Here is a 26,328-nt window from a genome sequence, read left to right on the forward strand (position 1 = left end):
ATTAAAACATTTCCATGATCATATGTTTTGGAAGGTATAATGATCCCATTTTCTCTCATCTGTGTGAATGGTATAAATAGATTTTTTTTTTGGTAGGTGTAAACCTTTTCAACAAGTCAAACAGCAGCTCCCTTCCCCATTTGGCACATGTGCATGGACCTTGACGCACCGACACTTTATTGCGTTTTTTTATCATTGAAAAATAATTCAAAAAACGTTGCAAATTAGTGAATAGCAAGTGTATCGTGGGAGTTGGTAATAGTGATATTAAACGTTGCTTGGCTTTCCGTGAGTCAGTTTGTGACAATGTTTTTTTAATATTTTTTTAAAAAAATCTTCAAATAATATAATTTTACATCAATTTTTCAAATTTTAGATCAAGTTAAGAATTAATTTACCCAACTCTTATTTAAATTCTGAATTAAATATATGTTTAGAGTGTAGTTACGGTTGTTTTTTAAAGTGTTTTTTTATTTGAAAATATATCAAAATAATTTTATTTTTATTTTTAAAAAATTATTTTTGATATTAGCGTATTAAAATGATCTAAAAACACCAAAAAAATATTAATTTTTAAAAAAATATTTTTAAAACACAAAAATAAATAGTCATGAACTGGTTTGGATTTAATAACTTTGTAGAATATTTTATTAGATTTTTTATAATTAGAAATAATTCAAAAAATATGGAAAATTAATGAATAGTAAATACATAGTAAAGTTAAGACATGAAGGTATGTCTTGCTAATTTTTGAATTTTTTGAATTATTTTAATATAGTAATAATATAAATAAATCTTATATAATAATAATATTATTATTATTTTAATATATTTTTTAAAAAAAATCATCGTAACTTCCAAACTTTGGAAATATGTAATCTATATATTAGTGTGTACGGCCCATGTCGATGCATGTCACTAATGATATTCCTTAATTTTATATTGTATACTCGTCTACATAACCATCTTTTCAAAATATTGTTGGGACCAAGATGACAAGAACTATGTAATTACATATGTTTATTGTTTAGACGAGGTTGTCTTGCTCGGCACGATTGAGCCGACGGTGGTAAAATATGAAAAAGTACACGTGTTCACTTCTCACTACATCACACAACCTAGAGCAAGTCCCCCTTCATTAATTTGCTTATTATATAGTACATTAATACATTCGGTCAAATTTTGCTTTGTTTCATGAAATTGTCTCATTTTAGTGCCTCCTCGACACATTTCTATTACTTTTTTTTTATTTAAACTAATAGAAAAATCACATGATAAATATACATATTTAAAATAAAATTTCGAATAATTTGTTTTGTATTTTTAAGATATTACAGATAGTCTTTTTTCTAAAAAAATTTAATTTTTATACAATTATAAAAATCAATGATGCAATTATACATAGTATTAATAGATTCCATCCAGCACCAAAACTTGTAGCCCAGTGGCAAGGGCAAGGTTTCCTTGCTTCTGTCACCTAGATTCTAGCCTTAGCGTGCACGTTTGTCATCCTAGCGGTGTTTTACCTATCTACTGGGCTTGCAGGGTGTTCAGTCAGTTCGGGGATTAGTTGTGGTGCGCGTAAACTGACCCGGACACCCCAGGTTAAAAAAAAAAAAAAAGATTCCATCCATGCGTTTTTGCTACCATTTTCCTCCTCCATCCACCGGAAACCTCTCGATAAATGCCAGTCACAGCCCGTTACCTAACCATAAAAATTGCTTACTCTGTTCCATTCTGACATCAAAAACATGTGATTTTAAGAGTGTCGAAGCCTATAAAAACATCATCAAATAACTGAAACTCACCAAATCTCCCACCCAAATACAAATATTAGTGCTATAGAGTATATAATTGTTATTTTTAAAATAATTTTAATTTAAATATTTTTTATTTTTAAAATTTATTTTTAATATTAAAACAACAAAACAAACTGAAAATATCAAATTTTTCGGGCTGCAATCCCAAATGGGGGCTGCATCCCTTCAAACATACCATTACAAGAAGCTAAAAAAATAAAAATATAATGCGTAGATGTTAAAAATATTTTTTAAATGAATATTTTATTTTAAATGAATATTTTTATATATTTTAATCATTTTGATATGAAAATATCAAAAATAAATTTTTAAAAAATAAATAATATATTTTTTTAATAAAAACCTTCTCACTGTTACGAACTTACCTCCTCGACCCACTAGCACACAAAAAAACGATAATATAACTCTTTGCATGATATTGTTGTATGTTCATTGATATTGATATTGATACTGACTGACAGTGTTCCATTATTGTCTGTTCGCTGGCAGCAACAACGAAGTTAAAAAAGGTGAAGTGTCACGGAGAAGAGGAACATACGTGTCCATTAAAACCCATAGACTTTTGGGGTTCTTTGCCACCACAAAGACTCTGCTTGGATTCCTGATTCCCTGCAACGCCTCTGCTGTACATGTCGTGGAGAAGAGGAGGAACATGCGTGTGTGTACATTGACATATTAATTTGTGGACTTTATAATATGGTTGAGTTTTATTTCAAACTTATATCAACACCATGATACACCACATAAATTATATTTATTAAATTCTATCTGGCCCCGATAAATTGTTCTGAAAATTTCTCAATTTGAAACCTTATTTTGATTAACATTTATTTCAAACTTTTATTAGTGGTGTTCAGGAGCGTGGTAGCGGTTATTTTTTAAAGTGTTTTTTCGTTTTGTAATGCATCGAAATAATATTTTTAACATCAGCATATAATCAAAATAATATGAAAATACCAATAAATATTTATTTAAAGCTAAAAAAATATATTTTTTAAACGTAAAAATAAAGAGGCCTTAATCAGCCTTAAACCTCATTCAATCAATTTTAAAAAAAATCATTAAAAATAACGATGTTTTAATTAAAAAAAACAAAACATTTTATTTCAGGACTGATATTGTTTTAAATCCATGATCTAAGTCTCAGCCATACCCACCATCCATTTAATATTAGGATAAATTAGATAATTATGATATATAAAGATGCTTATTGATAAAAGCACAATGTAATATAAAGATATTTATATTTATGCGTAAAGTATTTTTAATTAAAAATGATATTTAATTAATATTTTTTTATAATTTTAATATATTAATATAAATAATTAAAATAAAAAACTATTTTAGAAATTAGCGTGAACTAATATTCCAAACACGCCTGAAAGTAATGTTTCATGCAGTATTTACCTTTTAATTTTATCTCTTTCTTTAATTACAAAACACTCCGTTCCCTCCCTGTCTCAATACTTCCAACTTCACGCTCCATCATTTCCTTTACAAACAAAATAGTACTGCTGCATGATTATGACACTCAGTCATCATTATGTATTTGATACATACTTGGCCATGGGAGGTCCATTTATTTATGGGTCCAACATTAAAATTGTATTTGGCATTGTATTGTATGGTATTTTTTTAAAGTGGTTTTCAAAAATTATTAAAAAAAATAAATAAATAATTAATTTAATGTTTTCTTATATGAAATACACTTTTAAAACATAAAAAACAAAAATTATCATAATCTTAAATGGATACTTGATTTCTATTTTGGACTTGTAGGTACCATGGATTCATAAAAAAATCATTAAATTAAAAAATAGCTTATCTCGATATCATTATTTGAATAGCATTTTATAGTTTATAGCAAGGACTCCGTTTTATCATCATAAAAGAAATAGTTATCATATTCAGATTAAACCATTAATAATTTAAAATAAAACAAATGAATAGGTCAAAAAAGAAATTTGTATCACATATATTTTCTTGCCTCCTAAGCCAAAATATCACAAGAAAAACTATAACTAAAATTTTTTATTTTCATGCTTTTCCGAAATATCTGGAGAAAGCTGCAATCAATAGGATTTTCCTAACCCTCCCTTCCTTAAAAAAAGAACGTGAAATTCTTTTTCTTTTTTGCAAGGATAAGGAGATTGGATCTAGCTGCAGGAAGAATACTTGGTGTAATTATTATTTTCATATTTAAAAGTTCATTTGTTTTTGTATTTCAGAAAAGAGATTGGAAAAAATAATTTTTTTTATTTTTTTTCTTAACTTCAAATTAATTCTTTTTTATATTTTTGAATTTTTAAAATGTTTATATGAAAAATAAATTTAAAAAAATAAAAATATTATTTTAATTTATTTTTAAATAAAAAAATATTTTAAAAAATAAAACGATATCAAACAGCCTCCCAGGCTGTTACATGAGATGGCTACACTGCTACCAGCACATCATGCGAGCCTGCATGCTGGATTGACTTTTGCGTCTGCTTCTCCTACGCATTCACTGATTAATTACAAATAAAACCCTTCCTTTTCTCTTGGATTAGCTTTCGAACAATCAATGATAATTATTTTTTCCAAATCTTTAGGAATTTTCCACTCATACTGTAGTCTTTGCAGGAGTCAGAGCATCATGTTTGGAAACACGATTCAATCCATGTTCTTAAAAAATTTAAAATGTTTTTTTATTTTTTTTCTAAAATTTAATATGATTTGTACGTTTTGAATCGTTTTGATGTGTTGATATCAAAAATAATTTTTTAAAAATAAAAAAATATCATTAACATACATTTTAACACGAAAAGTTATTTGAAAAACACCCGTAACCACCCAAAAAAAACTATATAAAAGCACCATAAGCTTTCAAAGTGGGATTTCCAGCAGGAAAAACGGAACAGTTCCTGCTAGATTTTAGAATTTCACAAAGTGAGCCTTTATTTTTATTTTATTTTCTGACCCCTTTTTTGTCTTCTGGGCACAGCATCTCTCAATGAAGAATCAGATCATGAAAACAACAAAAAGGAAGCTCTAAGTAACATGCATATATATATATATATATATATATATATATATATAGGATACCCTCTGCTTCTGGGAAGCAAACGTGATGTTTTTACTGTAAAGTTTAACATAACACTCCAATGATATTAGAGATAATTATTTTTAGTTGGATTTTTTATTTTTATTTATAAAAACAATCAAATTAAAATTTTATAAAATATAAAACATAAAAATAAAATTGGTTCAAACCGACCAGTTAAGTTATTTTATATTAAAAATCAAAATTCAATTGACCGGTTCTATTCTGTTCAGTTTTGGTGTAGTGCGGTTCGGTTTGGTTATTTATTTATTTGATATTAAAAATCAAAAACTATATTATTTTTTTGGGTTTTTTTAAATTTTCTAATGGACTTGGTTTCAGTTTCGTTCAATTTTTTTTGTTTGGTTTTTTTATTTTTCGGTTTGGTTTGGTTTTTCAGTTTCAGGTTTATAAAACTGAAACCAAACTGAATTAAATATTTTTTAACATATTCTAATTGTTTTAATCGATTTTTTGAATGATTTAATTTTTTTAATTTAATTAATTTTTTAATTTTTTTACTTGCACATAAATGGTATGATCTTGAAGCTTGCAGCTTGGATAAGAACTCGTGATTGGTGTGGACTTGCTGTCTCACTCCCTCGCTTTTGGTAAAGAGCATCTTGAAGGAATCAACTTTTTTGAATGCCCCTGACAAGAGAAAAGAAGAGTGAACGGTAGCTCGATTGCTAAAGCAGTACAGTGCTCAAGTTGCTAGAGATGTCTGTCACTGTCCACGCATACATAAACATACAAAAACATTGTATATAGGTTTGGGTATTGCAGCTATGAAACCCGGCAAGACGGGTTGATCCACCAACCAAAAATCTAATTATTATTTTTATTTTTTTAAAATAATATTATTCTGTTTTTTTTTATTATTTTTATTTAAAATAACACTGTTTTAATAAAAAAACAAATTAACCCATGTTAAGCTAGTGACTTGTGAGTTAACCTGCAATCTCGAGTTTTAGATCGGATTATGAGCTAGGTTGGACGAGTTAACCGATGATCCGAGTCCTGGACAATGTCATGAGTTGTTGTGTGTTGATCTTGTTGTGTAATGGGGGATTTACACAGCCAGAAAGCGGCATGGATCAGTGTTCTGTGTCTGGTGCTAGATTCTCGACGAGAAGGAAAGAAAAAGAGAAGGAAACCTGATTGGATTGCAGGAACAATGATTGTCGAAGGGAGTTGTTGCAAAAATGATCAAGACGGCTCCATGAGTTCCTTCGTATGATGATTAATGCGTAAGAACGTCTGAGAAAGGGAGTGGATCCTAATTATTATAATACCAAATCGATCAGGATCATGGCTGCAATTCTGAGAAAGGAAGTGGACCAGACCTAATTATTTTAAGACCAAATTGAGGTGGATCATGGATGCTTATTATTACAAGTTGCACTGTTGTTTGTTTTTTAGGGCAAACAAATGTACTGTTGGTTTTTTGTTTCCATTTGCCCAATCAAGCTTATGATGGTTTATTGTCTTTTTCTCCTGTTGGTCTTCTGGTTTCTGGCAACTACAGACAAAATATTAGTCAATTAGGTTTTTTTTTTTCCATGAAAAGATCTATTTTATAATTATCTTAATTATATATATATATATATTTTAAATTTGTTCATTTTTATTTTTCAAATAATAATTAAATAGAATTTAACTCCTAAACTTTGTTTTTTTTTTGTTTGAGTATCATAGACTACTTTTTGATTAAAAATATACCCTTCTATCCAGGTTTTTGTTCTTCCATTCATTTTTTTTTTATAAAAACAAATCATGTGTTTTCATGACATGTATCATGTTTTTAGATCATCACTTGTACGGAATCAAGATTAATAAAAAATTATATTGAATTTTAAAAATAAAAATAAAAAAATTGATTATTTTTTTATAACAAACTAATTAGCAAATGTGATCGTGATCATTTGGGTTTTGTAAATCAAAAGGTACAATAATATTCGATGAAAGCAAAAAAAATATATATAAAAATTTATTAATGAGACACACTTGATGGAGTAAATGTATATTTTTTTCATAAGCATGCCTTTTCAATTTATTATTTTATGAAAGTTTTGATGATCATATAAAAAAATAGTACGATTTGTGACTCTATATCTTTAATTATTAACTTGAGTGCGAGGCATGATTTGTCAATGCTTGTTTGTTAAATCTCTTATATCAAATATGATTTTGGTACGGTGTTGTTATGTTATGGTAATAATTATTTTTTAAAATATTTTTATTTAAAAATATATTAAAATAATATTTTTTATTTTTATATTTAAACATCAAAATAATTTTAAAACATAAAAAAAATTATTTTTTTTAAAGCGCTACTTAACCATGGAAACAAATAGCAGTGATAGTACTTTGAATTGGAGGGAGGGAACACTTTGATTTAGAAGTTGAGCTTGTCTTCGTATAAAAACAAAATATTAAATTAATGTTTTTTTGATAATTTTAATATGTTGATATTAAAAATAAAAAATAAATTTAAAAAAATTATTTAATATATTTTTAAATAAAACAAACACCAAATACAAACTCAAGAACATCAAATTCAAGACACGGTTCACACAAGTACATGATCAAATACTGATGAAAAATAATCGAACTTATCACATTTTGATTGGGAAATTAAACTCAAGCCTATATTATTGAATAATTTTTTTCTTAATTATTGGAAAGTTGATCTCTGCAAGTACAAACAGGTGAATTGAATTCAATCCAAAAGGGATGAAGTTGCCGATAATTGTGAATTAGGAATAAGAAGGGAACAAATTAGCAGAGGAGGCTGTCTAGCATATTGTGTAATCTTTCCTCCTGGATTTCTCTATGAACGAACAATTCTTTTTCAATTTTGTTTGTAGAACCTGTTTTCAATTCAACAAAGAAGTTTACATTCTTGTTAGTTGATCTTCAGTTCTTGTTTTCTAGCTTGATCTCCGTAACCATGCTGCAATTTTTCCTTCTCAATTATTGGAAGCTCTTAGTTATTGCTTCTAAGGATGGACAAAAAAACAAAAAAATAGATTAAATCGAGAAAATAAAAAAAATAATTGAAAAAATTGAACCGTGAAAAAAACTGATTAAAATTTTGAAAAAACCGGCCGGTTCGGTTTTGGTTTTATAAGCCTGAAACCGAACCGAACCCAAACAAAAAAAACTAGAAAAAACGAGCCAAACCTGAAAAAACCGAGTCAAAACTGAGCCAAACCGGTATAAACCGGTTTTTGTCCTAAAAAACCAAACCGAACCGAATTGAAACCGGTCGGTTTGAACCGGTTTCAATTTTTTTAAAAAAAATTTGGTTACGTTACCTTTTTTTTATATAAAAACTGAACCAAACCGAAAATGATTATCTTTAATTGCTTCATCGTGGATCAGTCTATATCTGTAAATAAAAAGTAAAAAAATTGATACTAAATTAAGCTTGCTCCAACTAATTAGCCGGCAAGATCATACGGGAAATAGATTGAGCAGGAAAACATAAGTACAATAAAAAAAAAGAAGGGATAATTACAAAAACTCTTCTGTAATTAATTTGATATAAATTCCACTTTAATTAATGGCTTCTTTTGGATTCTGAGTTTCTTATGGTGTGGGTGGAAAAACTAGCGAGGGAGGAGGGCATGCTTGTTTTTCAAGTTCTTAATTATGTTGGGTTTGTTCGATTTGATTCCACTACTAAATTTTAGCATAATTAAAGATGTTAGGATTCACTTCCACTGCATCATCTACCCAACGTGCATCATTAGTTGACAATCTTCTCCTTTCAACTTTCAAGAGTATAATTGTTATTACATGATCACGGGTGTTTTTAAAAATATTTTTGATTAAAAATATATTAATATAATATTTTTTATATTTTTTAAATTATTATTTTAAAACAATATGAAAATACAAAAAACAATTTAATTTAAAGTAAAAAAATAATAATAAAAATTTAAAATTTTTTTAGAACACTTTTAAAATGTAAAATCAAACGGGCTCTAAAGATGACTTGTCGACCATGTTTTTCCTTTTTAAAGAGCATATTTATAAACTTTGCTCGAGTTTTTTTAATTATTTTTTTATTTTTTAAATAAAAAATTGCTCTGAATTAAATTTACAACTATGTCAGAAAAAATGATCGATATTCATGCTGGTTTGGCTTATTTCACACACACACACACACACACACACACACACACACACACACATATATATATATATATAGACACACTAGAGCATTCAGGCAGTGTAATTATGCTGTGATGCTCTTGCTTGTTTCTTAATTTTTTTAGGCTTGCTGAAGCTGTCCACGATAGCATGAACCTGGTTCATTTGCTAGTTTTCTACACCCTTGCAAAATACTATATATGGAGATATTTTACTAAAAATATTGAGACCGAAATTAATCGTTTAATTATCAGCATGGTAATAACTGCTTCAAAATCTAATAGCATTTGCCAGTCCATGATCTAACATTTTCTAACACAAATTATATTAATAATAGCAACTAGCTCACTGTACAACATAAAATATTAATGAAAAGATAGTGAGAAAATGAAAATATAATTCAAGATAAACTATATAAATGGAATAACAAATGTTTTTATGAGCTAATGAAATAGGTTTAGATCTAAAAAAAAGTCTAATCGTGTTAAAATGAGTTAGCTTCTTAAAACAAAAATATCAAGAAATCTAGCTATTAGATCATGCTCAATGTTTTCCTAGTGATTCTACGGAGAATTTTCTTGTAGGAAGATATTGCATTGCTTATTCGACCGTTGGATCTTTTAAAATTAGAATCTTGGTTCGGATGATACTGTTTGGGCTAATTTTATTAATTTACCTAGGTTTCTTTATATTTATTGTTTAATTAAATTTTTTGTTTTAATTCCCATGGTGGTTTATATTTCTAATTGTTTTCTAGTAAATATAGAGTTTTATAAATCTTTAAAGGATGGATTTTATTAGTTTTTTTTAGATAAATAAATTATGAATTTAAAATTTATATCTACAAGTTTTTATTCTCATTAAAATTATTGTGAAACTACCTAGCTAGATAATGTTTGATTTCTGTTCTAGTTATAGGATAGAAGGGACATAGACTACTACAAGTAGAGACAGACGAGAGCAAAAACTTATTTTTATCTTCATCTCTGAAACAAAATTAGAGTTAATTTATGAGCATTAAATAAAAAAAAATGAGACAGTAGGGGCATGTAAGATTTAATTTCTAAAAATACCCTTGAAGCTGAAAAGAGGAGGTATTACTAGTTCACATTCTATAAAATTCATCGTCGCATATTCGAATCTGCATTCTGCTCTGCTATGAGATAAATTTTCTGTTTTAGAATGTTTATTTTTTTAAGTATTTTTTATTAAAAAAATATATTAAAATATTTTTTTTATTTTTAAAAATTTATTTTTAATATCAATATATATAAAAACACTATAAAATATTAATTTAAAAAAATAAAAAAATTTAAACTTTTTTAAAAATATTTTTAAAACATAAAAATAATTAAACATTAACAACACTTTCTCTGTGGCATTGGGCCATGTGTTAGGTGATGAACTGGGATTTGATACGGAGAGGGAGGGTAGGTATGGTTGTACAAGGAGGGAGAGAGCGAGAAGGGAAATTGTAAAACGTGCATCTATATCTAACAGTATTTTTTAAAATTTAAAAATTAATTTTTTTTAAAAAAATTTAAATTCATATTTTTAATTATTTTAATGTGTTGATATAAAAAAAAAACAATTGAAATTTTTTTTCAATTTCATCACTCAAAATTAAGTTTATTAGAAATTAAACTTTATAATTTATTTAGATTATTTTTATAGGGTTATCTTGATTTCATGACTTGGTTCGTGAGTGCTTTAACAAGTTAATTAACTCGTGTTGACTCTACTTAATTTTTTTAATTATTTTTTAAAAAATTATCCTTCATCATCAAGTTAATTTGAAATTAAACTTTATAATTTATTTTATATAAAATTATCATAATTATATATCTCGGATCGTGAATTTAAAAGATTAATCTTGACTAACATGGTTAATCCAGCAAATTGTCATCATATATTTAATAAAAAAGATGTTATTTTAATTTTTTTAGTTGAATTATATTTTTATCTATTATTTAAGTTATATTTAAATTTAATAAGTTAATTAGATTATATCAAATTAATTTTATTATATTAAATTAACCTCGATATAATTTAATTTTTTATTAGTAGAAAATTAGCAATGAATGGAAATCTTTTTACATTGAAAATACTTGAAGACATAAAAAAGGATATTTTAGTCATAAATGATATAAAGGATAAAACGATGGCAAGGTTATACCGATGGAAGAGCTTGTCTGTTTGTACAGTGCATCGCATAAAAAACAAAAAAAAAAATATTGTTTTTTTGTGATGCACAGCGCAAACAAACGAAACCGGTGAAGATACTGTCGACAAGCACTCCACAAGAGAAAAGAATCACGCCATACGGACGTGCGAGGGCTACAATAGCATCCAAAAATGGAGTCGGAAGTAGGAAACAGTGGCCTCGAGAAATTTATCACAGACCACCCACCCTTCACTATCTTGGCCTTATTCCGTCGACGGGGACAGCTTCCTCCATTCTCTCGGGGACACAGATATTAAACCGTCGGGAAAACGACACGTCATCATCAAATACAGTGGAAGGGAGGGGTTACACGTCGGTCACCTGGGTTCCCATCATTGCCGGTGGGTCAGAAGGAAATGTATGAGAAAGCTCTAACACAGTCGACAGGACAAAACAACCAGTGGACATCTTGAATAAGAACTATCAGAGCATGTGTCTGGCTCGGCTCCATGCTTGCCCAGCATGTATGGCCAGTGTTCATGGTAGTTAGGGTTGCGTTTTATTATTATCTTAAACACATCGAGACACTACGTTACTGCAGAATTTCTCATTTCTTAACAATTAATGAGAGCATCTTCCTCTTCACATGCTCTTCTGTGTATCAGTATTTGTATAACAAAGAGTCAATTAATAATATGATAAACTCTTTGTTTAGTCGAAATGGTGTTGGTAAAGCTTGCCCAATATGTCTTTATTTGCTGGCTCGAGCGAGGAGTTCTAGCTAGCAACATACTTTGCTGGATATTTGTGTTTTATTTTTTCCAGTCTTTGCTGTTCAAGCTAAAACCCTTGCACTCTGCTCTCCCAAGTCACACATGGTCTTATCGTCATGGAAACTCTGTGCCTCCTTAAAATGTATAATTGCAGCCATTTTTTATGCATCTTGAGCTAGCATTGAGTGGCAGAATAATTAGTCTTTGTTCACTGAAGAGGAGAGTAGAGATGTACAGCATCTAAAATATTCAATGCATCACCGATTCTTAATTAATTATTAATTATCATGAACAGTTGACTAGTCCTCGTGGCAAAATGATTGACTTAAACCCATTAACGCCACTAGATTGCACCAAGCATATTCTTTTGCTTTCTTCAATCTGTCAAAACATACAAAGCTATTCTTTTCCCAACTTAACTTGTTGAAATCAATTATGATTTTAGTAGTAGTTATTTTTTAAAATATTTTTTTGTTAAAAATATATTAAAATAATAATTTTTTATTTTTAAAAAATTATTTTTGATATCAACACATCAAAATAATTTAAAAATATAAAATATTAATTTTAAATAAATATATAAATCAAGTTTACACCGATGCCTTTTAAAACACAATAACAATCAAGAGATAAGTCTTAAAATTACTACTTTAGCAGATTTTTGCAGCTAGCAGCCTCTAATCATAGCAGGTTAATACTCGGTCAAAGTTTTTTTAATATAAAAAATGAGTTTTTTTCATTAACTTAATTCTAGCCAAACCCTAGATATTATAAGCATGTAATATATATATTTTTTTTTAGTTTAACTTTAGCTTGTGTGTATCTCGACTAATTCCACGGATTCTAAAATTAACGACCATGTAAGTCTCCAGTGACCATCACATAAGTAACTATAGAACTCGAACATGAGATCATATAGAAAACAAACCTTTTAGTCCCAAACTCTTATCATTTGACCACTACTTAGATGATTACATGTCACACATATTGAATAGTGGTGTCAATCAAAGGGTCCACCTTGATCGATGAAATGCAGATTTACAAGTGTTCGGCAAGAGAAATGCCACGTGGCTAAACATGGTTCTTCATTAACTCAAATCTTTCCTTAACACCCACCACATGATCATCTTTATAAACAGTTTCCATGTTACGGGGAATCACATGCCAACCTTCCACCACTCACTGCTTAGTTGTCTCACTATCTCTTTTAGATCCATTTCACTAATTTCTTTGTCTTCATCTTCTCAAAAAGGCTTATTTTATTGCAGACAGGAATCTTCAGCTCACTCAAGAAAACACAGAGGCATGTTCCTATATAAGTAAGGGTATAAAAAATATCAAGCACAACATGCAGGTTAGCTTTGTTGAACTTGACATTAATATCATATAATGAGATGTGTAGAGTTCACATCAAAGCTTATGTTCACTCTTGAATGAATGTAGCAGACATTCCACAAGCTCTTCAGGGTAACACATGAACAAGCAAGAGAACATACATCCATCCCTGCCACAAAAAACAACAGTAATGGTGAGAAATACTATCAGTACATATATAGCACCTAGTTCTTAAACATTTTGCACATTAGTATCTGTTTATAAAATATGCATAGCTCTTTTCCTTACAAATTTCGTTTTATGCAGCTAAAGGGAGAGAGATAATTTTGTTGAAGGATAGTGGGAATCATCGAAGATCAGAAAGGGTCAGAGAAAGTGATAAATTTGGTTTCAAATATTCCTGGCCATTTGCATTTTTATGCAGAAAAGATGTTGCAAAAGCTTGCTTCTACAGCACACTTGATCTGAAAAGGATTAGTAGCTACAACAGTACTAGACAGCAGCATTGCATACGCTCTAGGAAGATGAAGCAAGAAGAGACTGCTGCACGAGGACAAGTCACGAGTAACAAAGTGGATCCAGCTGCTCATGCTGGTAATAAAGTTTTACCAGTAAGTGACACGACATTGTCGTCCTCAGCCAGCACAAATGAAAAATGTAGCACGTTGGAGAAGAAAGACAAGGTTAAAGGAGATAAAGCCAAAGCCATATCGAGAATGAAGGAACTATTGAGATGGGCTGCCGCTGCAAAATCGGAGAAAGCAGGAAAGTATATCGGCCGGAAGGTAAATTTTTTAACATATTTGAGTCATTAATCTTCTCCCTGAACCGGAAAATTTAAAATTTCTCCTCTCGGCATGTTTGGACGTTTGAGTTCATTAAGTGCATGCAGTATCATTCTCTGGCCATATTAAAACAAGGGTTCAAGCAGGTGGTGCTGCATGATACGGATTTTACAATACTGCTCTCAAGACTGTAAAATCGAGCTGCCAATACGAGCTTGTTTAAATGATCTCTTTCTGTGATATTTCAGGTTCTACAGCTTAGAAGCCGAGCAAGCCTTAAATCAGTACCAGATGATGAAGAACTCAGCATCGAGTCTCCCAAAATCAGTTTTAGATGGGATGTTGAAAGGTGCTCAACCACTTCCTCTGCCTACTCAGGCATTTCAAAGGCTTCTTCCAAGAATATGGACCTCAACATGCTTTCACTGAGTTCCACTCCTGTTCATGACAGGAAAGGAAATTGGATCACAACAGACTCCGAGTGTAAGAACATCTCCCTCTAGTCTATCCCTTCTTGACACCCCCCCTCAAATTTACTAACACTTCCAAATGGTATTCTGATATTGGACAGTTGTCGTGCTAGAGCTATGAAGAAAAGCCCAAGGATCGATGGTCATTCTCCATGGAAATTGAATTGAATCAACTTGTTCGATTAGGCTTTGTATCACAGCTAGATTGTTTTTCTTTCCTTCTTTCGTTGTCTTTCCTTTATTTTTCCTTTGAGATATCAGTCGATCAATTCCTTGTAAAATATCAATGTAATATGATCTGAAATGCGATCAGCTTATGTCTTGTTCCACTCAATTATAGATTTGTTGGCGTGAGATAAATGCGTGGCATGAAGTGAGGAAGTCTAGTGATGGTGTCTTTAGAGCAAGAACATGAGTAGAAAAGGAGCTTCAATGGAGGAAATGAAGACCACAAAAAATGCTTAGGTTAGGTAGGTAGTGCATTATGGGTGGGATGTTAATTTAGTGACGTGGTGCAAATTATTTTTATAAAAATATTTTGTACTGTAAAAATTATAAAAAAAATATTAAAAATATTTATTCGATATTTTTTTAAAATAAAAAACAGTTTAGACGTGAGATGGATTTGCTATGAGAAAAGTCTCGAGTGTGTTAGTACAGAAAAGAAATCGAAGAAAATCACGAAACTCAATATGCCACCTAAGATAGGTGGGCCACGTTACACTGCGGGCTGGTCTAGATTCTTCGATATAAAAAAAAGGCTCCAAGTAGACGTAAGTGCCCCTAAAAAAGAAAATAAATTCAAGGAGATAAAGCAAAATTTTAAACCAATAAATTATTGAGGGATAAAATTAAAAAAATAAAAAGTAATGAAAAAAGGATTAAAAAATATCAATAAAAAGAACTTCGAAGGTCAAAAAAAAAACATACAATTTAAAAAAAAAAAGCAATGAAAAAAAGAAGATTTGAGTGAACCCGAAATAAACCGCTAAACCCATGGAAAAGAAAGGTAAAAAAAAAGCTTCAAGACCAACCGCCAATTAAATGCTAAAAGATAAAATTAGAAAAAATTGTTTTTAAAACATGACCAAAAAAAAAAAACTAAAGTGATACCATGTTAACCTCTGAACCGGTGGGAGGTCATGAGTCCTAAACTAACCCCATAGAAGATAAATTCTTAAAAATAACGAAGCAAAATTATAAATTAATAAAATATCGAGAAATAAAACTAAATAAAATAAAATAAAATAAAAGATAAAAAAAATGGGGATCGGATCGGATATAAAAACTAAAATCAAATGTTTATGGATGAAATTAAAAGAAAAAATCAATTATGAAAATGATAAAAAAAACCAAATAACAATAAAAAAAATGAGGACCAAGTTTCATATAAAAATCAAATTAAACTAAATATTAAGAGATGAAATTGAAAAAAAAATCAACAAAAGATAAACAACAAAATAAATAGAAATCAAAAGAATAAAGATCAAATTAAATATAAAAAACAAATGGTAGGACACCCTTGAAGTTTTCCAAGGAGAGAAAGAGAAAGGGAGGAAAGTCTACCGGAACCTAACTATTTCTCATTTATGAACATGCACCTGACAACTATTGATTGAAACCTCTCACACCAACCAATTTTTTCTATAAATAATATATTTTTATCAAGAAAATGACCATATATATAAAATGACCAAAACACTTAACCATCACTTTAAAAAAATTTAATCCAATGAGAAAATACATCATTTTGTTGTTTAAAAAAATTGGAAAAGTAAACAAGCCCTAGCTATATATACAATTCAATTAATTATGCTTTAAAGGTAGTTAAATCATTCGACTATCTTATAAAAATATTAAAAAGACTTCTTTGTCCTGGGCAAAATTGATAGTTACAAATGGATCCTAGTTGTCATAATCTAATTTTAAAATTCTAAAATTATTATATAAAAAATACTTTTTTATTTAAAAATATAAAAAAATATAATTTAAAATTCAAAAATATTTTTAGAACACGAGAAAATAAGCTTTTGAGCTATATTATGTTAAAAAGCTAAAAGAATAGTTAAATTGAAATATTTTGACAAGATATGATGAAGAAAGACTTAATAAAAAGAAATTAAGATTGAAAACTATATTTGATCAGAATTAGAAGAATTAATTGAATTTAAAGATTTAATTGAATTTTTAATAGGTTTATTTAACTTATTTAAAGAATTAATTAAAGGAAAATTGATTCTTCATCGTCTCTTCACTTACCAAAACAAACTTCACACCACCTTGTACCTTATGACTTGTACTTCACTTTTAAGCAAAAATGCAAATTCTTGTTGCTCTGAAAGACCTGCAGATTATCTCCCAAAAACCCTAGCCAACACTGCTCAATCTGTCAAGACAGCCTGGTGTGCTCACTTACTAGCAACAGAACTAGAAAAGCATTTGTTCTTAAATTCAATCAATGGCCAGGATATATTTCTAAATATCAATGGTTTAAAATAACCCAGCCTATAGGATCTAAATCCTTCTCCTTTGTCCTATAATAAAATAGTTCAAAAACCTTGACCCCAACTAGCTGGAGAGGGAGATGAACACTGTCATGAACCCAAGACTGTCAGCACGAAACAAACCCACAAATATCCCTCAAATCATCACAACCCGCTCAACAACCCGAAGCCTTCCAGCCATGACAATAACCATTTAACCTGAAAACTCAACTTTGTTTTCAGCCAAATCAAAGCTCCCACTGTACAGCCTCCATAAACACCACTGCACCCTCAAAAACCAAAGAGACCAGAGTAAAACAGCCACCCACAGCTGCCAACCTCCCACCGACGGTCCAGCCCCTCTTGAAGCCGAATGACAGCAGCGCGGCCTCTCCAGATCCAGCAGCGTTCCTGCCACTCTGCTCCAGTAACTCTTCCTCCACAAGAACCATGAGCCTCCAACGTTCCATCTCCACTAGCAGTGCAGCTGCATGTGAGCCATCAACAGCATCTCAGATCCTCCAACAGCAAGTTTCAGCAGTTGCACCGTGAGCACCAGCATCTCAAGCCAAACACAGCAGCTGCACCGTGACCTCTATTGTAGAATGTCAATCGTCTTTCATGGCACAGCTCCATCTTGGTTCTAATTAGTCCAGCCATCGTGACCTTTTCTAGCCGAACATAGCAGTAGTGCAGGCTCTCACCAACCGTGAGAAGTCAAGAAGCATTGCCTCTTTTTTTTTTGCCATTTGAAGCTTCAAGCTCGTTGGTCCTGCCATTCTTGTTTCTGATCTCTCTGGAGTCGGCTACAGCCAAGGTTAGAGAGAGTAGGGGGACTAAGTCTTTTATGCATGCTGATTGCAGGAGTTAAGGTAATATTCTGCGTTCTTTGTTTGTTACATAAGCCATGTTTGGGCTGCATTTTTTATCTTGCTTAAGCGTTTCTTTGACATAAGATGATAACTACCTTGCTTTGTAACCCTTGTTAAAAAATGATGCTTGAACCATGCTTGGAAATCTTCAATATTGATGACTATCATGCATGATTTTTCTACAGTGCTCTAAGTTATGCATAGTTTTCGGCCTACCCATGAACATGTTTTTTATCTTTCTCTATCATGCATGATTCGACAGGTGCAAGGATTTTTGGTTTTTTAAAAGAAGAATCTTAGGCATGTTTTGGGGTCCTGGAAAAAGCGAGGTGCTAGGAAAAATTCATGCAATGTTTGGTTTTGATCCTTGAAATGTAAAAAGCTTCCCCGTCTTTTGTTTATGGGTTTGGGTTTTAGATCCCTTTTGGTTAGAAAGAAAGGGGGAAAAAAAAAAAAAAGGGAAGGTTGGGACATTTGTTTTTTGCCCATTCGTACTGGTCTCCTATCAAGAAGCCCGGCCCGTGGGTTTTGGTCTGCGCCCATTCTAAACCTTAAGACCATATTGGCCTGCACTTCCATCGGGTCAATATCATTTTTTTTAATATAAAAAATATATTAAGAGTGTTTGACAATCATATCAAACCCAAGCATCCTGGGCACCTGCCATTCCTATTTTCCTTGTGTTTGGTACACATATCAGACTCACGTTGGCAAAAATGTCAGACCCACGTTTCTTAGGTCTGACACCCAAGTAATTTGAGTCTTATTTGTTTGCTAAATCTAAGTAAATGTGGGTCTAGCGTAGTTTTTTAAATTTCAAAATAATAAAACAATATCAAAATTTTTGGGTTTACCAGCCTTTCCAAACCCAAACATTTTGGGTCTGGTAGTCATGTTAGACCTATTTTTTTTTTGGATCTAGCACCTATGCCACACCCACATTACTTGGGTTTAGTATCCAAGTAATTTGGGTCTTGCTTGTTTATCGGACTCAAATAAATGTTCAGCCCAACTTTTTAAATTTTAAAATAATAAAACATACCAAAATATCCCCCATGATTATAGAAAATTAAACAAAAAATAGTGTGGAAAAACAAAAATACCCCCGCATGCAAAACTTATTTTTTGTCTTTTCCAAGACTAAAGATGTATTTTAACCATTGAACAGTTTGTGAAATGTCAAAAAATCCCTAGGCAATAAGTCTTAATTTTGTTAACTTTGGGAGTAGAATAATATTTTTATTATGCATATAATCATGAAAAAACTATCATACCTTTGTTGAAACGTTTAATGATCAATGAGTCTATGAAAAATACTGAAATACTTCCACAACCAGAGCTTCAATTTTTTTCAACCAAAGTGCAAAATAAAAATTTAACTTTATGTGAAAAGACAACATTAGCCCCGTCCCAAGCCTTTAGATCGGAAAATTCACTGTGCAAGTTTATAATGGAATGTGTTTTGGTCCACAGTACACTTGCATGGGGTTGCCAGACCCAAGCTGCTTGGGTCAACCCGGGAAATTAAAAAAAAAATTGAGGTTTTAATATTTCATATGAAAAAAAAATAAGAAACAATTCGTATGGATATAAGCTAAAAGATTATTTCAAGAAGTTTTTTTTTATCCTACATTGAAAATATATTATCTTATCCTATTAAGTTGAAATATTTAAATCAAAAATATTTTTTTATCCCACATTGAAGAAACACAATTTTTTTCTTATGAACATAGAGTATATATATATATTAATGGGTTTCAAATCTCACATTGTAAAAATAAAACATTCTTTTAGTATTTATATAGTGGACTTTGATGTGAGTTAGTAACCAACTGAGAATGATAAAAAAAGGGGGGTCTCTAGCTAGGGGGAAAAACATATTTAAAAAAGAAAGGGTCTCTACCAAGTTCTGTTGGGTCACCCGAGCCCCGGATTGAATTGTTGGGCTGGGTTGAGTCTGATATCTATGCTTAAAGAGCAAAAAATGAGCTTGAAAGCATTAATTATAACTTATTCTCTTCTTCTCTTGTTCAATTAAACCAGTTAATTGATCCTTAAAATTTCAAAACATAGATATAGATTCCTTAAAATTTCAAAACATAGATATAGATTCATTTTTGCACTGTTATTTTTTTAATATTTTTTAATTTTATTTTTAACCAAAGCGTTTGGGTCTGGCAATTATGCCAGACCAAAGTGCCTCTTTTTTATAATATGAGAGTTCACTTATAATTGTTCTAAAAATTAACAGGAATTTTGACCCATTTGCTTTTAATTTAATTTTAAGAGGATTAAAATTTGAAATTAAAAGATCATGGATTTATTTTGATAAAAAGTGTGATTTATTAACTTATAGGAAAATTAAAGACTATAATTTATTTTTATCTTCCTCTTCTTATTACCAAGATAATAATAATTATTCTTTTCAAAAAGTTGATTCTTAATCAAATTTAAATTTTAAAAAAATATGAATTTATTTGAAACTCAGTTTTTCATATGCTATATAACTCCTCACATTCATTTTTTTTTCCCTGTTGCCAAAGGAGAACAAGGCTCCCTGTCACAGATCGTGACTCGCACCCGTACGCCTCCCTTCTCCCTTTTTGGAGGCACACCCTCATTTTCTCCTTCCCTTACCAGACTTACCCCACACAAGACAAGGGACGCCATTTTTTCGACAAGGTTCCAGCAACCCCTTGGCACAATAGTGTAGCCAATACCATCTCTGAGCCACCCCACATCATCCAGGCCATAGACATTGCTCTTCCTCTCATTCACCCAAAAAAGAGAAGGATCAATACAAGCGATGTGTCTTCTCTGCGTCCTGCACCAACACGCAGCCATCACCAACAGTCACAGTTCCTCTATGCACCGTGAGCATGCACCAACCATAGCAGCATCGTCGTCCAGAACTCTAGCAACCGTGAGCAAGTTCAAGCCAGAAGCAACAGAGGGAACCCTTCTTTCCTTTCCTCCTTGCCTAAAGCATCAACCACCGGCATTAGCTACACCCTGCACTGCCAGCAACGACTTTCTCTTCTCAGTAGTGACAGCATAGACTTCAGTAGCTTGAGCAGCAGCCATCGTGAGCAAAAGCAGCTGTTTCTCCTCGACCACGGTTGCAGCCATCCCTCCTCAGCACTAGCAACAACGAGACTAGTAGAGAGAGAGAGAGAGAGAGACGGGAGAAAAAAAGAGAGGAAAAGACAGAGAGAACAAAAGGGGAGCGCAGGGGATCGACGAATGCAAGGGACAGACAGAGAGAGACCAGAGAGAAGAAAGATCAGAGGAAAAAAAAAAAGGAAGAATAGAAACAGGGAGAGGGAAGCATTGATCGCCCAAGAGACCATCACCTCCCGTTGTCGTCTCCAGCAGCACGCCCAGGCAAGTCTTCTTTCCCCTGCTTTTGCAAATTTTATTAACCCATTGCTGCTTTGCACAGCCGGGTCACTGGCTTAGACGCAGCCTATTTGTCATAACCACTTTCTTAATAGCAGAGACACCACCTACTTGTTAGAGAAGAAAAATAAAGAAAAAGAAAAGTCTCGCATGAAAATATAAAAAATTAAAAATGAAATTATTATATAATCCATAATAAAATATTTTTTAATCTATAATAATATCTCCATAATATTTAGCTTTTGTTAGGATAAACTAGTCATGACTACAGTATTTCTTTCCCTGTTAAAGCATCCCGTGTAATAATAAAAAAAATAAAGAAAGAAAGAAAAAGCATCCCGTCATCTGCTTCAGGGCTACGCAAATGGAAGATCTACGCAACCCAATCTCCCGCAACTGCAAGATCCGATGGCAACGTAGTAAATAGAAGCGGCCTCGAGGTTTTTACCACACCCCTACCTTTAGTCAACAGTAATACAGCATAGTAACATTAAATTATATTACATTCACTCTCCTTTTAATTTTAATTTAAATTAATAGAGGAATTATCTCGACTAATTATTATATTTTATACTTAGATTGTTTTCATAAATCTAACCTTATATCTTAGATTATTCTCTAATCTATCTCCTCATTAAATCTTTTATGCAAATGACTCCAGATGCTAAAATCCATTTAATTTATAAAGAAAAATTAAAACTGAAAATAAATCTCCTTATGGTGTTGAAATTCAAATATTTTTTATAGTTATTTTATAATAAATTAGGTTACATTTGAATTTGGATTTCTCATGTAAAAGTATTTTTATCAATTTAAATAAGAATATTTAATAAAATAATAGATTAAATAACGACTTATTATATAATCTGCAAAAATCACCAAATTATATATATATATATATATATATATATATATATATAATATTCTTACATTTATTTATATAATCTGTCTTATTTCGTGATGGTATAAATATAAATTACATGTTTTATTTAACCATTATATTAATATAAACTAATAGAAGGATTCGATTGAACATCTATCGATATTTCAGGGACTTAATTGAGATAAAAAATACATGGGGGGCCTAAATTATCCATGTAAATCAGGGGCTTTTTAAGAGGATTCCCCTATATTATATTATATTATTTTGGGTGTAGAGTTGAATTAGAGCAGTAAGAAACGCAACATTTTCTGCTAATTGCCTAGGGTTTTAAAGGGTTTCTCTCTCTACTACTGCCACCACCACCACTAGAGCACTAGTATAATCTGAACAAGACAAGCCATGGATAGATACACCCGAGTCGAAAAGCCAAAGCCCGAGTCTCCCATAAACGAGAATGAGATCCGTATCACTTCCGGTGGCCCCCTCCGTAACTATATCAGCTATGGCACTTCTCTTCTCCAGGTACCACCTCGTCCTCCTCCCTCTTTTTGTTTTTTATTTTTTTAAAAAAAAATTATACATGGACTGCTGTGATTAGTCGTAATAATAATGATTTCGTTGCTGTTACTTGATTTGGTTTAATGGGGTTTCTAGGTTTTGGGGCATTTTGTATCTGTGTAGGGTTTTTAGTATTTTTATTGCTTGTTTCCTTCTGTTTTCTCTCTAATCTTTTTGTGTTTTCTTAGGTTGGTTCTTATGATTATCATTTTGTTGAAACCCCAGTTGAGCAAGCATTGAAGAGGGTTTTGATTTTTGTGCATTCTGGTTTTCTCTTTAATGGGCCTGGTTGTATGTTTTTTTGCAGCACCGAGCATTTTCTGCTGTGGATTTAGTTATCTTCTGACCTGATGATAAGTTGCTATCATACACAATAACATGTTTGATAGAGTTCTAAGAACTCGGAGTGGGTTCATTTTGCTCAAATATTGATGCTTTTAGTACTAAATTGGTACTTTTGGCTAATTGATGCTAATGTTACCTAGCGATTATAGGCATTGTCTTGATCATTTGCAAGTGAAAAATGCTAAACAAATTGGATCCTTAAATAGAAAAGTGCAATAATCATGAGTTGAAAATGATTTGATAACTTTCGTTATAACGATTTGGCTTTGTCCTTTTCTTTTGTTTTTGGTATAATTTATTGGCCTTTTCTGGGATTTGTTCTTGCACTGCACTTGTCTTTATTTTCTTCATTCAGGTACTATGCGTCCATAAATATAACAATTTGGTCCAATTATTTTCATTGCATCGTTGTTAGGGTATGTTGTTGACTTCTTTATGATGGTTGTTTGTGATATTTTACCAGGAGAAACATGTTAAGGAGATTGTCTTGAAAGCCATGGGACAGGCAATCAGCAAGACAGTATCTGTTGCAGAAGGTATAAAGGTGGGTATGCCTTTCAGACTGATATTTTTGAGTCACCAATACTTTTCCCTGCTCCCCTCCCCCTGTAAAGAAACATGCAGAACTAATTAGCCTTGTTAATACTAACTCAGCGGAGAAATCCTCGTTTGCACCAAGATACTGCCATCAGCTCAGTGAGCATAACTGATGTTTGGGAACCATTAGAAGAGGGCCTTGTACCGTAAGTTTTTTGAATCAGTTTTATACTATCCAGTTCCTGGCTTGAGTGTACTTGATGCTTCAGTGGTGGCAAAAACCTGTAACAGTGTGGAACAGACGCGCCAGGTCTCAATGATTACTATCACCTTATCTTTTAGAGAGCTAAACAAAATGTCTCCTGGGTAAGCTCATTAATCCATCATGTTTTTAGCTATAGTGAGATTAGGGAAGCTACTACAATGGACCAGAAAAAACCACGCAAAATATTTTTCTCCATTTCTAATTTTCATGGCATGGGGATTTCAAAGTTCTGCCTGAATATGCTATTTTCAGGGAGACCAATCAAAGAAATGTTTTTAGTCAGTTAAGGGTCCATGACCTGCCTTTTGGATATCTCAGTAGTAGCATGTATGAACTGATGCATACTGTGCACATATATTGATTTTTCTACTGGACTGCTGTAGCCCTTTGTATGAATGGATATCTTTTGTTACCAGGTACCAAGCTCCACACTCCATGAAACAACCAAAGCAGCAAGATCAGCAGCAGCAGCAGCAGCAGCAGCAGCAGCAGCACCAGCAGCAACCTAGACAAGCACGTGGCTCCTACAATGCTGTTCCTGAAGGTAAATTGAAAACAAATGGACTATTGTCAATGTTGAAGTGTCTGGTTTAGACTAACATGAATTATAAACTTCAGATTCATATGGCCGAGGTGATTCGTATGGCCGAGGACGTGGTAGAGGGAGAGGACGGAACTGGGGCCGGGGTGGATATGGATATGGAAACAATCAGGGTAACTACTACCAAGGAAGCTATCGGGGAAATTATCACGGGAACTATCATGGAAACTATCAAGGTATTAGTTATGAACATCGAGTTATTGATGGTGATGGCTTTTATTTTCTCTTACCTGTCCGTGAGTGCAGATCATAACCTTGAATTCACACTTTCTCCAATAGATAATGGTGGTTACTCAAATCAGGGCCGTGGTGGGGGTCGGGGCAGGAATTGGGGTTATCGTGGTAAGTTACTTCTTTTACAGAATACCCATGCTTGTCTATCATGTTGACACTGGCTGTGAATTCTAGGAGTTGTGATGCAGCACAGCTTAGGAAGCTGTTCTGGAACTGAGTTGCAGGGACTTTTTAGGGCTATGAATAGTGGTGTGAATGGTACTTTTAGAGTTTGAGTAGATCTTTTGATGGTCAATATCTATAGATTGATGGGGCTTGAACATGTGGATGTTTAGGAATTCAATGGAGGTTGTCTGATGGTTGGAAAATAGGATATAAGTTGCTAGAAATTGTAGAAACTATTAGAGACACTAATATGATTTCTAGGACACCTAGAGGTAGAGAAACCTAAGCTTCATGCCTAGGGTTTTTAGGAGTCACGTGGGAAGATCAAGTCGAAATATCGAAAGGAAAGTTACTAGAATTCTATTCGTAAACAGTAATGCAAATATTGAAAGACTAAACAGAAATAAAGCCTGGATCCAGACAATTTTCCAGATTTTCTAGCAAATCTTGAAATTACATCAATACCCTAGTCTGCAATTTTATTTTTTAAAATTTTGCTTGTTTTTTTGTCTGCCTCAAGCTGGCATCAAATGTGTTTATGCTAGCATAATGTTTTAGGCATTTGATTGACACGTGTTAATGCTAAATGTGAATCTTCCACTTTGATGGTGGAATTAATTCCTGCAGTATAACTTTAGACGTGCTTCATATGCCTTTGTACTGATGACATGATTGTTATAGGAACTGGATATGAAAGAGGAACTGGATATGAAAGAGGCAGAGGCGGAGGGGGCAGAGGCTATGGCCAAGGTCGTGGAAGGATGGCCAATCGCTCAAGGGGCGGCGGCGGCGGAGGTGGCGGCGGAGGTGGTGGTGGCGGTGGCAGTGGCAACGGCAACGGCAACCAAGCTTAAAAAGAGAATGGTGTTCTCTCCTTTTGCTTCAGCGAAATGCTTGCCTAGGCCAGTGGGCTGGATTTTAATCCCAATACTTGTGTTAATGGCGTGAAATGTGGCTTGCGATCTCAGGCAGTTGTTTTGAATTTTCTCTATCATATGATTTGGGCGAGGTTGTCCGTTTGGTTTTTGCATTTAGCCATGAGCAAGAGGAGTTTTATTATAATGCTGTAATTATTTTGCCCTCGTGGTTACCCTGTTCATATTATCTTATTATATTTCTTTATTCCTTTCCAAGCCTTTTTGCTCCTCTTCATGTTCATATCCAAATCTGTGTGACTTATGACTAGCCCGGGGCAGTTTTTCAACTTTTTTTTAAAAAAAAAAACTTGGATGGAAGATGACCTAGCTAAGCAACTCATGATCTTTTTAGGTTTAGGGCTGGGGTGCCGTGCAAGATAACTTTTCACTTTGCTCAAAAGAATGTTCGTGCAAAAAGACCTTCGAAGTGAACCAACCATGGAGACACGTTGTGCTGTGCTCATGTTGTTTGTTGCGAT

At 32.1% G+C, this 26,328-nt stretch overlaps 2 protein-coding genes across 3 annotated transcripts; both read left to right on the forward strand.

The window, feature by feature from the left end:
- The first annotated feature begins 13,173 nt into the window (after positions 1-13,173).
- Positions 13,174-14,924, forward strand: LOC133691528 (uncharacterized). Its single transcript, XM_062112068.1, has 5 exons — positions 13,174-13,354; positions 13,447-13,528; positions 13,642-14,120; positions 14,369-14,603; positions 14,692-14,924. The coding sequence occupies exons 1-5, from the start codon at positions 13,349-13,351 to the stop codon at positions 14,709-14,711; spliced, it is 822 nt and encodes a 273-aa protein (XP_061968052.1). The 5' UTR covers positions 13,174-13,348; the 3' UTR covers positions 14,712-14,924.
- Positions 14,925-22,470: 7,546 nt separating this feature from the next.
- LOC133691036 (uncharacterized) lies at positions 22,471-26,065 on the forward strand. 2 transcript variants are annotated; one of them, XM_062111343.1, is made up of 8 exons: positions 22,471-22,749; positions 23,594-23,674; positions 23,785-23,873; positions 23,959-24,033; positions 24,349-24,476; positions 24,551-24,709; positions 24,813-24,875; positions 25,614-26,065. In XM_062111343.1, the coding sequence occupies exons 1-8, from the start codon at positions 22,627-22,629 to the stop codon at positions 25,784-25,786; spliced, it is 891 nt and encodes a 296-aa protein (XP_061967327.1). In that variant the 5' UTR covers positions 22,471-22,626; the 3' UTR covers positions 25,787-26,065. The 2 variants fall into 2 exon arrangements, with proteins under 2 accessions (XP_061967327.1, XP_061967328.1); XM_062111344.1 differs by having other exon boundaries at positions 25,632-26,065.
- The last annotated feature ends 263 nt before the right edge of the window (positions 26,066-26,328 follow it).

Source organism: Populus nigra, chromosome 4, assembly GCF_951802175.1.
Source record: "Populus nigra chromosome 4, ddPopNigr1.1, whole genome shotgun sequence".
Taxonomy (NCBI): Eukaryota; Viridiplantae; Streptophyta; class Magnoliopsida; order Malpighiales; family Salicaceae; genus Populus; species Populus nigra.